This window comes from Colletotrichum phormii (assembly GCF_030913505.1).
Source record: "Colletotrichum phormii strain CBS 102054 chromosome Unknown BDP81scaffold_2, whole genome shotgun sequence".
Taxonomy (NCBI): Eukaryota; Fungi; Ascomycota; class Sordariomycetes; order Glomerellales; family Glomerellaceae; genus Colletotrichum; species Colletotrichum phormii.
In genome coordinates this window covers 3,635,507-3,649,796 of record NW_026851444.1, presented here as the reverse complement: position 1 = coordinate 3,649,796, position 14,290 = coordinate 3,635,507, and the positions used below count along the sequence as shown (strand labels likewise).

Genomic DNA, 14,290 nt, shown 5'->3' with positions numbered 1-14,290 from the left:
ATCATCATCATCATCATTGGGGGCTAAACGATCATTCTGGATCAGAATGACCCAAGACGACCCAAGGGACAAGGGACATGTTCAGGATCAGGACTTGTATATAAGGATGGACTTGAGCTGGACTCTAGGACAGACTTCCATAGCTCTTCAGCAATTAACTTCGTATCAGGATTAACATCCGCTTTCAGCTACTACCTTGACAAGACTACGATTGATCACCGAAGCCTTACCCACCCTTACGATTGACAGACATAGTTTCCTTGAAACTATTCCACGACTACGATTACTGTTACCAGTTCCGCAGCCTCAACTTCTGCAAACTACCCCTACAACTAGCTGGCCGTAACACTACCCTCTTAGAGGGGTAGATAGTAATAACGGAACTAAGGAACTAGCGGGAACTAAGGACGGATAGAACATATAGTAGCCTATGGGCGAGACTTAGAGGACGATAGAAAGAGGCGTATACTATAGAGTTCATAGCTTAAGCCTGCGGCCCTCCACGCCACATACTCTCCGGGAGGTCTGCCGCAAGGGCGGCTGCGCCCTTGCCGCCATGGCGTTAAATAGAACAACAACAACAACACGCCACATACCCCTCGGGAGGTCGGCCGCAAGGGCGGCTGCGCCCTTGCCGCCACGGCGTTAAATACAAAAAAAAAAAAAAAAAAAAAAGCAAACTCATTTCCGGCATTATTGTGTCGTGTGCTTCTTTTCCTCCACTGGATATATGCTGACGGACAGTGGACTTAGGCGGGAATTTCCACAACAGTCGAAAGCCAGTGGATGTATGAGTTTAGGGAGTCCATATTATTGACTTCGCTTTCCAGTCGTGATGACGTGGACCTACTTCGGCCTTCAGTTCCGTTATGAGATACCCATTTAGACCCAAAATGTGGTATGCACATGACAGCAGCTTATTTGCTGAGATTGAATGAAAGTAAAAGTTATACAGCAGGGTCTGCAATCCAAATGACCTACAAAATAACTTCATCCATTGGCCGTGGAATCAAATCGGCGAGGTTGCAATTACTTGCACACATTCATTCCTTGTTGCACATACTTGGACGGAATACTATTTCCGTTACTCCTCGCGAGAGACGAGACCATGGAAAAACTCAATTCAGCTTCACTATCTCCGCCGGGGAGAAATATCACAAAGTTAAATTTGTCATTGGTTCACAATTCAAGCATTGACTACAACAAGACAAAGAGTTCGCCAAGCTGACCACTGAGAGTGCCCCCTATACGCAACCTTCAGCCATTGCCTCCAGAACAGGATCCAGGCGTTACTAAAGCCATCAGGCCACGATTTCGCATCTCCTTACTACGCGAATGTAGAATGCTTTTTACGCAAGGCAATCCTCTCAACTCCAGCCAGGCAGAGGGGAGGGGCTGTCTTCGGGCTCCGCCGGCAAGCCCGCAGTCGGCATAGGGGGAAGCGTGATAATCCGATCCTCCTCGACAAGTCTGACGTCGCGGAACTTGCGCAGGGACCAGACATTCCACACGTTTGTGTCGACAACGACACCATAAAGACCAGGCGCAGGGTTGTTCCACTTGGTGATGACCTTGAGATCGCTGTCGCGTAGACGGAGCTTGTCGACGAACTGGTCAATATCGGTTGCCTGTTTCCAGTATTGGTCAGTATGAAGACAACATCTGACGGTGCTCGGTTCAGAGAAAGAGGCTTACAGGAGCCAAGAAGACGATGTATCGTCCAGCTAGGACACTGGCGACGTAGTAGAAGAGGGTGAACAGGCTAAAGCGCATCGTGAAAACTAGGTGTTAGGTATCGTGAGGTGAAGTAGAGGTGTTATGATGGTGTAAGTGTAAGTTTGCTGGTGAGATGTCAGGGCAGATGTAACTACTGGTCACCGTGACTACCTTCTTATACTCCATCGCACCTCCTCAACTGGATATAACCTCGAGACATTTCCTTCCGTCATGCGGGGTTTTAATCACACCTTCCGACTGCTCACCGTATATCATCACGACGGGGAAGGAATCTAGGGGCCGCCATGATCGTGTGCCAAGATCCTGCCTTGAGACATCCCCAGCCCGGTTAAAGTGCGAGCTCAGCCAGGTTCCTCCGCAACTTCTCCCTCTTCCCAGATTAATCCTCCCCCGCGAGTGGACAGAGTTGTCTTTCTGCCAACAGCCGCCATCGTCTTTGGCTGTCGTCGGGTCTTGGCTTCGCGAGTTGCGGGAGATCGGCGGTGTTCGTCCCCCGTTGCGGGCACGTCCAAGACTTTCCCCTCCGGTGTCTCTGAGACCACAGCTCCATGAACGGCAACTTTGCATACCGGAACGAGCTGACATGAAATACGTTTTCAATTACGATGAGACGCAACCGCTATAATACGACAGACTCGCTACATGTAAGTACCTAGAGCCCCCTCCCTTCCAAAACAGACAACGTGTACGTGACTTACTAGCTTTTTTGCTAGTATTGCGTCAACGGGCTCTAATTTTCTCCTATCGGCTCGGCACGCTACGCCACGACCGCTTCATCACGCCGGGTGCCCGAGACCATCGACGGCTAACCGCGGACCACACGGTATAGACATCTCAAACTTCATGAAGTGTCTTAAAACCGAACCTCGCGTCCCGACTTTGCGCTCTCCTTAACAGCGTGGATGATACGCAGGACATCCCGCGCCTCTCTCGCCGGCACAGGAACGTACTCCTCCCTTCCAGTCTCAACAGCCTTGGCGAAACCCTCGAAGAGCTTGAGGTACGTCTCCGGCTTGTGCGTCGGCTTCATCCGCTCCTCAACGTTGCCGCCCTCCTTGACCAGCAGCAATCTACCACCGTTCATGGGGTCCTCGACACCGAAACCAGGATCGGTGGGCTTGGCGCCAGCCTTGAGCTGGTCCTCCTGCGGGTCGAGGCATGTCTTGTGGTAGCTGGCCTTGGTACCGCGCACCCAGAACCGCGGCTGGCTCGTCTCGACGCTCATGACACCGATGCGTACGCTGACGATGAGGCCGTCTGGGTAGCAAAGCTGCGCGTGCACACTGTCCGGGTCCTCGGGGTCGAACTTGCCGTCGCGCTGGCTGACAAGCTTGCCGTAGACTGTCTCTGGCATGCCGAAGAGGTTGTAGGCCTGATCGATGAGATGAGATCCCAGGTCGAAGAGGGCGCCGCCTCCCTCGTCCATGGTCAGCTCGCCCTTCCATGACGTGGGGCGGTCGGCGCGGAAGCGATCAAAGTGGGTGTCGAATTCGTAGACACGGCCAAAGACGCCATCGGCGATCATCTTCTTGACTGTGAGGAAGTCGCTGTCCCAGCGACGGTTCTGGTAGACGCAGATGAGACGCTCATTCTCCCTGGCGATCTGAATGAGCTCCTCAGCCTCCTCGATGGTGGGCACGAATGGCTTCTCGACCAGGACGTGCTTGCCAGCCTGTAGGGCCTGCTTGGAGAAGCTGAAGTGAGTGTTGGGCGGTGTGAGAATGTTGACGATGTCGACATCGGGGTCCTGGAGCATGGGCTCCAGGGAGGTGTGATGCTTCAGCTCTGGGTAATCATTTGGTGCTGAGGAGGAGGCTGTGGGCTTGCGCTGGACGATGCTGTGCAGCTTGAACTGAGGTGTGAGGTTGATGAAAGGGATGTGGAAGACCTTGGCGGATAGTCTGTGGATGGTCGGTCAGCACGTGGGCATCTTCATTGAGTCGCGCCGAGAGTGAGTCTATTCCGAAAGCATGCAAGGGGGCACTTGTAGTAAGGACGACATGGGACTGAGAGACGGTTTCACTTACCCATATCCAATGATTCCAACGTTGAATGTCTTGCCTGCTGCCATCTTGTCTCTTGTTTCTTTTTACACGGTATGATGAATCTGAGGAGCTTTCTTCGCAAGACAAACTCAAACAAAATGTCGTGAGCTTGACAGCTTTATAAAGCTATCGTCGAGCTGGATTACTTTAGCATGAAAGGCGATGAGGGGCACGAGGGGGCAATCGTGGAGGAGACTGGAGCTTTGGTGGAGTGACGGGCCAAGATTACCCCATTGCGTCACCAAGGAAGGACTCGGCGCTTTTCTCAATGGACGACGGAGAAAATTGCCCCATTTTCGGTGCGTCTGTCAGGTCACGGACGGCGACGCTAACACCCACTTTGACACACCGGGTTTACCGGCCCTGAAGGACTGTTAAAGTTGCCCGAATAGGTCACCTTGGACTTTCGGTGAGCTACTCATCTTCACCGAGGCAGAGCTTGCTGTTGTGGTCATCTTTACATAGGTAGTCACTTGACTCAGCATAGCCTCGGTGAGACGAGATCATTCTATTCTTGGTTTTCATGTTCTTATTTTACCTTCGTTGCTTGTAGCCGCACTACCACGTTTCCCCGATGAAATGGAGGAACCGGTTACCGGTCAAGTAGATCCCCTTCGGTTGCTCCCGGAGTGAGACAAAGTCTTCGACATAAAAGTACATCCGGCACGACACATACAGCCCAGAGGACATTCGGGATAATCACAAACAAAGGCACCGACATGGTTGGGTCCTTTGCCGCCGAGTTGTTTACCTGGGACCGAACCAATGCCATGAGCCGATGGACAACTCCCTCCTGTCCTGGTCGGCAAGGTTTTGGCTTCCTGCGACTGGTTTTGAGCCTCAGAATCCGCTTCCACAACCTGGCCTGTTGACTGAAGAGCTCCATACAGGCGTTTCTGCGCGCGATGCCATTTCTGGTCTTCGTAAAGGTAGTGAAAGGCCCCGTACAAACAGAAAAACATGTGGTACGACGCAGCCAGCCTCCAAATGAGCTGCTCCGTCGGTGTTGGGAACTGGAAATTCCATCCGATCATGAAGGTTACGCTGAAGTCAACGATGAACACGCCTCCCAGGGGGTAGTACATCAATTCCATAGGGCGCCACAGGTCAGAGGGAAATCTGTCTCAGAGTTCCTGTTTGATGGGCCTTCCATAAGGGTGAAGATGCATCATGTCGCCCAGTCTTTTGTAAAAGCTCCAGTAGGCGTCTATGCGAAAGATGCGCGGGGTGATGTCGTCGAGTGGTGTACGGTGCCATGCTGTTGAAAGCTGCGGATGGGTCTATGAGACCCCAGTCAGCGGACATTCCAATTGAAATAGGGGCAAACCAAGGGCACTCACGTGAGATATGGCGTATGTTCGAATTTGTTCCAGAGTCACCTGCCCCTCGCCCTGGACTTTGGTTTCGATGTACCGGGGATAGGAAATCGCCGGCTTTGGGTACCAGCAAACAAATGTCGCCACCATGGCGAATGTGATAGTGCCGTCAGTTCTAAAGCGGTGATGGGCAATCCGTTCCTGACGCGGTCCATCTCCGTGATGAAGAACCAAAGAGCTTGCCAGAGAGTGATGAGCCTGGCGAATGTCAGCAACAGACTCCATTCAACGTTGTGATTGTAATTGTGGCTTGAGAACTACATGTACCTTGAGAGAGTGTCGACCGTATTACGTTCCGCGATATCCATGGAGTCCATATCAGGAAAGTCGACAAAGCCGTGCTTGACCAGATAATGCAGCTGTTCCGCGTCGATAGGAAATCCTTCAGGAAAGTCCGGGCTCTTAAGGAACATCCCACCCATGTCAACGAGGAAAGCCTGTTTGTACGTCCATTTTTGACCGCCACACAAGTGACTATCCTTCTGAAACTGTTGCAAACCATTGAAGATCTCGTCAGTCGCAGCTCGGATTCCATGGAATAGGAAGCCCCTCATACCTTGACACTTCGACGAGCACTGGAAAGCTGACCAACAGCGAGTCCGAAAAAGAAATCCGGTCCCAAAAGTCCAATCATTGCAAGGTTAATCTTGTCAAAGACACCGTGGTACCACGACGCAGAGGATGATTGTCAACAAGCTTGACCAGAGGATGTCGACACTTCCCCTGTCTCTGCCTGCGGCCACCCATCCGTGGATACTGGTGTTGATATCGCTGTGGTTGATTCCATCGCGTGACACGAAGTGGTTGAGAGCACCTATGTCTAGCTCACCCATGGAATCGAAATTTCCCAGTTAACCACGTTGATGATGTGTGCTTTGATGATGAGAAGAAGTCGGGGCTGGAACTGTCCCTGAGCTTATTTTTCAGCAGTTGACTAGGGTGAGTCAATTCACAAGCAGCTACTGCTTGAATCCACGATTTGCAACTTGTGAGACGGAAGCATTTCGAAGAGGAACCGGACTGTTTATGACCTCCATCGCATGCGGCAGTAAAAGCCCCTTCCTCCTTTACAACCTCTAAGGTAATTGAAACACATGCAGTCAAGAGCTGGCTGTGTTGCAGATCCATGCCGTGATAAGAAGGCTGCCTGCAGGAAAATGACAAGTCTGTTGGCTTCTGGAAAAACAATACGAAACACGGCCCCTTGCGGCCTGCGGCCTTGCCCCATGACCGGCAGCCTGCGACAAAGGCACTCACGGAGGGCCTGCCTTATTGAGATGGTTCTGTTGGTTCGAGATTGTTCCCTTCCACATAGGGTTGCTGTTAGCCGCCAGCCGCCCCAATTCGGTGCGTCACCCCGCTCTCCTGCAGCGTTTGTCGCTAAAATATCAGTGAGAATCATGATACAGCCTCAATGATGCACTCTAGCCTGATATCTTACCATGGCTTTGTATCGACGATGAGAATTCAGGAAGGCCTCTTTCTCTGGACCGGGCCACTATGTGTGGAAGCAGAATATTTGGAAATGGATGGATAATGCTATATGATCCAAGATCCAGCATCACGGTTACATCATGGTTACGGCCAAACGGAATGTACATCAGCCTTGCCGCTTTTTGTTCTTCCGCCTTTCACTCTCCGATTTGTCTTGTCAAATTCGGTGGAGGAACCATGTTCACGTTGAGCGTTGCCAAATGCCAAGAAAAGGTCCGCCTGTTGGTATTCCTTTCACAGGGAATTTGGTTCGAACCGTAGGGTCCTGGGGTGACGAAGTATCAATATCTCTGTATTGATTGATTCTGCGTAAGGAGTAGAAGGGAGATTCCAACCGGAGGTTGGGTGGGTAGTCGAGGTCTAATTGTACTCCCTCGAGGTGGCCCATGCTCTGCCCTTACTCGCGGTCGAATTGGACTTCCAATCCGACACCGCCAGATATGAGCACTCTTGATCCTGCGAAGGTGTCTCATTAAATATGCAAAGTTACGCATAACTCCTTTGATTTCTTCTGTCTGATGAAGGGCAAGTGGCTAATTATTAGTGATGAAAAGCCGTTCTTCGGGCTTCTAATGAGGAGTGATATGACCGAGCATCGTGTTCACAGAGCCTGAGATCTTGAGAAGATTGGCTAAGATAGGAGACTTGGAAGAAGAAGAACCCTGAATGAACCTGGAAACCTGGTAAATATGAGGCAACTCGAGGCTGCGGTCGAAGACCTTGCATCTCTCAAATTTGTATTAGTCAAACGTTCTGCTCAGATTTCTGAAGCAGCCTTGGTGGATCCTCGAACGAACCACCAAATACCGTGAAGTTTGGAAAGTAAAGGATAACTATTTAATCTGGAACACACAGTTTGTAAGAAGTTTGGAAATTCAAAGCGGCGCAAAGGGCAGTGCTCGTCATCGTGACTACAGTTGTCATTCTCACGCCGAGACGTTCACCAGTCTCCACACCTCGTCAGACCAGCGGCCAGCATCGATCGTCTTCATCCCCGATGAGACTTTCGCGGGTAATTTTAGACATTGATACTCTCCATCACTCATTCATTTTAATCGAGGATGTGCGCAATCGGGAGGAGAATAAGGCGACAACATGATGTAATTTGGTGGCCAACCCACGTTATGGCACAGTTTTGCGGGCGATGTTGTGGGGAACTGAAGTCATCCCACTGTGGGTGCTGCGTCTGTGACAGGAGGTTTATCTCCGGCTTGGATTGATGTGAGAAGAGCTCAACATGATGTCATGCGCCCTGAAGATGTTTAAATGGCAGCTTTGGAACCTAGATGAAGAATGGAAAGACAATCAACTCTTACAGCTACATCAAGACATTGAGAAAGACGACTTATACTTCAGCGAAACTTTATCCATCCGATTCTTCGAACAAACCATCACCAAAAGCAACCTATCAAAATGTCTGCTCAGTACAAGGCTCCAAGTGCTGGCGCCAAGGTATGTTTTGACATCCCTGGAGTCACGCAAGCCTACCTTATTTTCGATAGCCTTTCCCGAAAGTTCAGACGCTAACAGTGACCAAAGGTCGAGCCCAGCGCCGACGTCCGTCCTACCCGATCCGAAGCAACCGGTGCCGTCCCCGCCGGTTCCCTCGCAGCCGAGTCCGCCAGCCAAGGCGGCGAATTCGCCTCCAACCGCGGCGTCGACACCCCCGGCACTACCGCTTCTTACCGAACCGGCACCGGCGGTGCTCCAGGGTCTAGCGCCGCATCGATCCCCAATCAGGCCGCCGTAGCGCCGACATATGTGAACAACCAATACGTCCGCGACCCCAACGGACCTCACGGGAAGAATATCGCAGAGGGCTTCGACACGGCGAACACCAAGGACGGAGTGCAGGCTGCTTTTAACGCCGAAGTTGGTAGCGAAAATGACCCTAGCCGTGTGGCGGAGCAGGGGCTGCTGCAGAGCCAGACCAAGGCTGGGCGGGATGCTGGACCCCGGCAGACTGAGGTTGGGGGAGAGACTGTGTATGAGAAGTTGAAGAGCGATGTTCAGGCGTAGGATGCGTTTGGTACAGCGTATGGTTAATGATATCTGTATGAATGTTTTGGTTTTAGAATACCTGAGTATGGGTGATGATAGAACATGAAAGTAAATTTGACTCGAGCATGGATACATGTCGTGATCAGAACCCCGGATTGTTGGCGATATCTTGCGACTTCCGGCGCCTATTCTGTTGTACGATCACGCAACACTCCCCACTAGCCCAAGTTCGATTGCCATGACAGATATATCGCTTTTCGCTTTATTTCTTGTCGTTCTCATCAGCTTTTTCGAGCCTTTCAGCGAGCCTCTGGTCGCTGGCCTCTTTTTTCGCGGCACGCGCGAGATACCTAGACGGCTTCCTGACCTTCTTTTGTCATCAACATCGGGCGCTTGGTCTAGGGGTATGATTTTCGCTTCGCACTTCCAACAGGAACGCTCCTTTGTGAAAGGTCGTGGGTTCAATTCCCACAGTGTCCAATTCTTTTGTATTTTGTACAATTTGACTAGTGTTTTCGCTTCACAGAGTCGGTCAGTTTCGAAATGCATAATTCTTTTTTTTTGGGTCGATTGATGGACGGTGGTGATGGATGATGCTTCTCTACACTACATGACTGAACTGGGAGTGCCATGGGAGTGAGATGTTTGAGTGAGTGACTTTGACTTGTACACGCACGCACACAGGTCGTCGAGTGAGGTACTTTTTCTTCATCATGTATCTGGGAATCCTCAAGAACCGTTCATCTTCATGTCAATCAATATTATCAAACACGGCGTATTAAACTTTATTGAGTCCGGCAACGGCTGACAGTTAGTTGTCAGTGAGTTTGGAACGGATTCGGTCGGCCCCCGAAAAGCGAGTGGAGCCGTCCAGAATACGGTTGCCTAAATCTGGCGGTGCTAATTAACTGCAAGATGCCGCGCCGTTCCCGGGGAATTTCGTACCGCTGGAGACGATGGAATTTTCCATTGAAACAATGGAAGAAAGATGTGACAAGGGCTGATCCGAGTCTTATTCCAACATCAGATCTTTACACACTTACCTTCGTTCACGGTCCAGCGTCTTTTCCATCCTTGGCTTCCAGGAGAAATCCAACTCGGCATTGTCACCCGAGAACGTGCCACCAGAGGCGCAGCCGTTGACGCCTCCCCCCTTGTTACGGGACGAGTCAGGACAAGAACGTCAAACCTTGCCGCAAAGAAGCTTGATCTTCTTCTGCTTCAGCGCTTCTTGCCTACAATTATTCAGCGGGGGTTCAGCTGCCGATGCGCCGGAAGTGCAAGGGAACCGAGACACGGAGAAGTGGGAACGTCAACTCGCGGATTTACACCTCATTCATTGAACGACACCAGCAAGCGGCAACGACGTAAAGGGTGGAGGATAGGCGCCGCGGACACACATCTCACCCATGCTCGTCCTACGGTAGACGCAAGATGAGTGCGCCCGAGTCGTACCAGCTCGAGTCCCTCGCCTCGGATGCGGACGGCATCAAGCCTGCATCGCCGACGGCCTCCATCGACCCGGCCAACGTGCGGTGGATGAACCAGGGCGACCGGAGATGGGAAGTCTGCAAGATCGTGAGCCGTCTCATTGGGACGCTGCTGTGCGCCATCATCCTCATCATCATCATGGCGTGGTACGGGCATCCGCCGTGGGATGGCGATGGAGTCTGGCCTTGGCTGTGTCTGCCGGGAGTAAGTTTTCTTTCACCGTTTCTTTCATCTCATGCAAGAAACTGTAGCTCATCATGAGACGAACTATTTAGGCTTTGCCGTCATTCATGTGGGATCTGGGAGAGTTCCTCACCATCTGCGCCCGCCACGGACGCGGCATCACGCCAAAAGCTCACATTGGCCTGGAACTCATCATCTCCATCCTCGGCTACATTGGCGGAGGCTGGCTGGCGTTCCAACTAGGTATCCAAGAAGACGACCAGATAGGAAACAGCCCGCTGAACCTCGCCCTCGTGGCGTGTATTTTCATGCTCCTCAGCGCGTGAGTCCTTCGTTACTTTCCCTTCTGAATCTCTCACCAATACTGAAAATATATCCCCTAGAACCATCCACATGGCACTCTTCATCCGCGCCTGTATAGAACGCAGCCGTGAAATCCGCCGGCGCAGACCGCGCGTGATGTACATACCAGAAACAGGGCAAACAGTCTACGTCGTCGCCAAACCCTTTCCAAAACTACCGACGTGGAAATCCCAACAATCCGCACGCGCCCAAACCTCCCTCCGCTCAACGCAGAGCCCGCTCAGCAACTCCCTACGACACCACTTTCAACAACTCCAAGAAGAGATGCCGCCGCCATTACCAGACCGGCCCGGCGACCAGTCCCCTTCGTCGGCGTTGTCCATCAAGCGGAAACCCTTACCGGGTGGTCTACCCGCGCGTACGTTCCCCATGGGCGATAGTCGGGACCGCCACCTCCGGCCGAACATGCGTCCGCCGCCGGCTGATTACGAGCCTTCTGTGGAGGAGCTGGAGAGGATGAGACGGGGCGATGCGCAGCCTCAGCTTATCTTGCCGGGGGATGTGGATTTCAAGTTTGCTACGAGCGTGACTGGTATGACGCCGGCTGATGCGAGCGCGAGGGAGGGCAAGTATCGGGTGAACATGACGCAGATGCCGGTGATGGGGGAGTCTTCGAGGGGTGAGAGTGCAGGTAGGACGAGATCTATCTAAGCTTCTGTCTTTGTATACCTTACTTGAGGATACTCACAAGAGTGTAGACCTCACTCATTATCTATGTAGCATTTTCGCGATTGGAAGGGACGGCGTTTGGGGACATTATGACTGAGTAGAACAGTCTCATTTACGATCGGGCATCTCATGATATTCTTTTAATTCAATCTTTTCACTTGACATCATCCTCAACTCACATTCTGAAAGCCAACTCATCGCCAATGAGGCATATTGAAATCCCGAGAATAAACACAGTCCAGGAGATGAAATTCTATTTCACTCAAATCCCAAATTCCCGGGCATCTCAATTCAAGACGGCGTCGATCAAAAGTCCCAGCTCTTCAGCGCAAAGCAGGGCGCACGCAGCACTAGCTGTCAGGGGCTCGTCGCGCCGCGACAGGCCCCAACCCGGGCCCTGCGACACGAACCAATGGCCCACTTGGAGCCCACAATACAGAGATCTCACTGGCTACGGTACCAAGGATGGATGGACTTTGGGGAATGAGGTCCCCCGTAGCCTCTGTAGCTAGTACCCCCCCTGTTGGTGCCCTCTGATCTTTTCCCGAACTCCCAGGGTTCGAACTTTTGGCTCCTTGTCCCATCGGCCCCCGAGTTGCTTGTCATCCGCCGTTCGATTTCCATCCCCGGTCTAAAACGCATGCGACCTGACGTGCCGCCGCCGCTCGTCCTCCTCACTGCCGACCTCGCCGCGTAATCCAAGCCCTCGAGGCAATCCGTCAACAAGTAGAGCGGCATTCGAGAATCAATTCTCAATCTGCGATTCTGTACGATACATCTCCCACAACTGCGCCCTCCAGCATCACCCGCGACCTCAATGGCAATCCCATCATAACCACGCGACCCCCCCGAAATTGCCCATCCCGCGGCCTCCGAAAGCACGAAAAGAAAGAAACAACCCCCCCTCCCCTCGCCAAGGGCCAAGGGGAAGGACCTCGACGATCACCAGCGATGCAGACCTACCCTTCCGACGACACTCTATCAAAATGGACAACACGCCGCTCCACCCAGACATCACGACCCTCCCGCCCGACACAGGCCAGCGCCACGGCGACTTCCTCACCGCGATGCCCTACAACCGCTCAATGTACCGCACCACCCTCCTCCTCCGCCTCGCCTCCATGCTCGACGCCGTCATCATCCTCGCAGCCCTGGCCGGGCAAAAGGTAGATGATGGGTACTACATTGGCAACTGGGCTTTCGGGTGTCCTACGGCGGCTATGGCGTGGCTATGGAGTGCGGGTGATATAGGGGCGATGCTGGTGCGCGATCGAGGGTTCAGATGGACGAAGAATGACCCGACGAAGTTGCCGCGGAGTACAAAGTTCAGTTGGGGAAAACCTGGCGGGCATGTGGCTGCGCATTTGCTGATCTGGACGCCGACGGCGGCGTTTATGGCGATTGTGATTTCGAATTGGCTGTTGTATCAGAATGGTGGTGGGTTTGGTGCTGATGTTGATCCGCGGCAAACGAATACCATGGCGGCGGTGATTTTCTTTATGTTTATTCTGACGTACGTTTCCCCTATTTCTTCCCCCTGCTCGAATTGAAGATGGAAGCTGATAACAGGCTTGCAGTATGATCCACTTCTCACTCTTTATCTTTGCCATTGTCGAGGTAGACAATGAGCGACGGCACTACTCAGATGTCGTCTTCGTCCCGAGGGGCGAGCTATGTGAGATGGTACCCGTGCCGCCATCGACACCGTGGGAACTCTTCTCGCCGCGGAAGTTGCTTCTATCCTATTTTGCGAACCACTACGTTCGCTTCGTGCCCGGGGCGGATGGCACGGTGACGGTTGCTCGCGACTATAGCAGTCGACAGGCGAGGTTCTGAAGAGGACCCGTCTATACCTTACACATACGAGCCAGTTTGTTGGCTCGCTGAAACAGAACGAGGCCCCCAGGTCGGAATAAAGGACTTGGGCATCCCTCGAAGTCATCAAGCATAGATGCTAGACAGACGCATCATTTACACTACCTCACGCTACCTTAGGCATAGCATAGGGGGGCTGATAGACGGAATATTGGATCCCCCGCGGGATGACCGCAGAAACAAGCGTCGTTTGATTTTAACAAATAGCTGGACTGATACCCAGGGAGATATGGAGTACGTATGGCAGTCATTTAGCAGTATATAAAAAATAATGGAATAAAAACATTAAAACATCAATCACCGTCATTCCACAATGCCAAATGCAAGGCTTTCTCCTGCAATATCCTCAGCCTCTCGTCTTCCCGCCAATCAGGTCAGGCGGATTAGCACGTGACGTGTGACGTCAAGCCCCGCGGCTCCGTGTTGCTGCACAGTGGCGTCAGGCCGGGTCTCTGAGCCTTGAGGAGGGTCTTTTTTGAGGGTCTTTGAGGGTCCTGGGCGGGACAGTTGAGCTTTCCAAGTCGCAGGGAGTAACGATTAGATAAGAAAGAGGTTGGAGGGGTTGGGTGCCCAAGCCTTGGGGGCTTCAACTGTGCAAGATATTCCCAAGAGAAACCTCGTGATAGGTGGCCTCGGATTGCAATGGAATGACCAAGACACTCTCTTACCTTACCTTAGGTAAGGCACTAGGGATTCAATGTAGCATCCTGCATGATTAAGTGGTAAAAATACCCGGCACTTGACGTGGATGCTCGCAGCCAGAATGGAAAGAAGAAAAGGTCCTCCCTCTTACCTCAAGAGTCAGGAAGACACTCAGAACGGAGAAGGCGGTCGGGGTACGTACCGCTTACTCGTGCTTGCATCACATTTCCACACTTTCTAGGCAAGAGCAAAGGCCAAATGGAAGGAGCACGGTTGCATGGGAGATGCATTTTGCGGCATTGCATTTGTTGGTGCCTTATCGCCTCGCTACCCTATCGCCTATCAGCTTTTCCAACTTTTTGAGGTCGCTGCCCCACTACCAACTCTGTGAACCTGGCCGCAGGCGGGCTGCCC

At 52.3% G+C, this 14,290-nt stretch overlaps 6 protein-coding genes and 1 non-coding gene across 7 annotated transcripts; 4 read left to right on the top strand and 3 right to left on the bottom strand.

Moving 5' to 3' along the window:
* Positions 1-1,217: 1,217 nt before the first annotated feature.
* Positions 1,218-1,773, bottom strand: BDP81DRAFT_402995 (uncharacterized protein; the record flags this gene model as incomplete). The annotated part of the gene is made up of 2 exons (XM_060588866.1): positions 1,218-1,628; positions 1,696-1,773. The coding sequence occupies 2 exons, from the start codon at positions 1,771-1,773 to the stop codon at positions 1,368-1,370; spliced, it is 339 nt and encodes a 112-aa protein (XP_060451155.1). The 3' UTR covers positions 1,218-1,367.
* Positions 1,774-2,590: 817 nt separating this feature from the next.
* Positions 2,591-3,808, bottom strand: BDP81DRAFT_309006 (oxidoreductase; the record flags this gene model as incomplete). Its single annotated transcript, XM_060583511.1, has 2 exons — positions 2,591-3,638; positions 3,765-3,808. The coding sequence occupies 2 exons, from the start codon at positions 3,806-3,808 to the stop codon at positions 2,591-2,593; spliced, it is 1,092 nt and encodes a 363-aa protein (XP_060451154.1).
* Positions 3,809-4,277: 469 nt separating this feature from the next.
* On the bottom strand, positions 4,278-5,991 carry BDP81DRAFT_478377 (uncharacterized protein; the record flags this gene model as incomplete). Its single annotated transcript, XM_060594852.1, has 5 exons — positions 4,278-4,403; positions 4,459-4,575; positions 4,643-4,901; positions 5,426-5,637; positions 5,827-5,991. 5 exons carry the CDS (start codon positions 5,989-5,991, stop codon positions 4,341-4,343), a joined length of 816 nt encoding a protein of 271 aa, XP_060451153.1. The 3' UTR covers positions 4,278-4,340.
* A 2,074-nt stretch (positions 5,992-8,065) lies between these two features.
* On the top strand, positions 8,066-8,671 carry BDP81DRAFT_445770 (uncharacterized protein; the record flags this gene model as incomplete). Its single annotated transcript, XM_060591996.1, has 2 exons — positions 8,066-8,104; positions 8,192-8,671. 2 exons carry the CDS (start codon positions 8,066-8,068, stop codon positions 8,669-8,671), a joined length of 519 nt encoding a protein of 172 aa, XP_060451152.1.
* A 369-nt stretch (positions 8,672-9,040) lies between these two features.
* BDP81DRAFT_t52 lies at positions 9,041-9,133 on the top strand. The gene has a single exon. It is a non-coding gene; the product is annotated as a tRNA-Ala (tRNA).
* A 472-nt stretch (positions 9,134-9,605) lies between these two features.
* On the top strand, positions 9,606-11,523 carry BDP81DRAFT_478375 (uncharacterized protein). Its single transcript, XM_060594851.1, has 3 exons — positions 9,606-10,348; positions 10,420-10,649; positions 10,711-11,523. The coding sequence occupies exons 1-3, from the start codon at positions 10,088-10,090 to the stop codon at positions 11,339-11,341; spliced, it is 1,122 nt and encodes a 373-aa protein (XP_060451151.1). The 5' UTR covers positions 9,606-10,087; the 3' UTR covers positions 11,342-11,523.
* An 822-nt stretch (positions 11,524-12,345) lies between these two features.
* Positions 12,346-13,195, top strand: BDP81DRAFT_445768 (uncharacterized protein; the record flags this gene model as incomplete). Its single annotated transcript, XM_060591995.1, has 2 exons — positions 12,346-12,872; positions 12,937-13,195. 2 exons carry the CDS (start codon positions 12,346-12,348, stop codon positions 13,193-13,195), a joined length of 786 nt encoding a protein of 261 aa, XP_060451150.1.
* Between the last annotated feature and the right edge of the window lie 1,095 nt (positions 13,196-14,290).

What these genes read in the sequence shown, in the direction of transcription:
- BDP81DRAFT_478375 (XM_060594851.1), top strand. Translation starts at nt 10,088, where the DNA reads ATGAGTGCGCCCGAGTCGTACCAGCTCGAGTCCCTCGCCTCGGATGCG. An exon ending in CTTGGCTGTGTCTGCCGGGA is followed by an intron (nt 10,349 to 10,419) that starts GTAAGTTTTCTT and finishes CGAACTATTTAG; the next exon opens with GCTTTGCCGTCATTCATGTG. An exon ending in ATTTTCATGCTCCTCAGCGC is followed by an intron (nt 10,650 to 10,710) that starts GTGAGTCCTTCG and finishes TATATCCCCTAG; the next exon opens with AACCATCCACATGGCACTCT.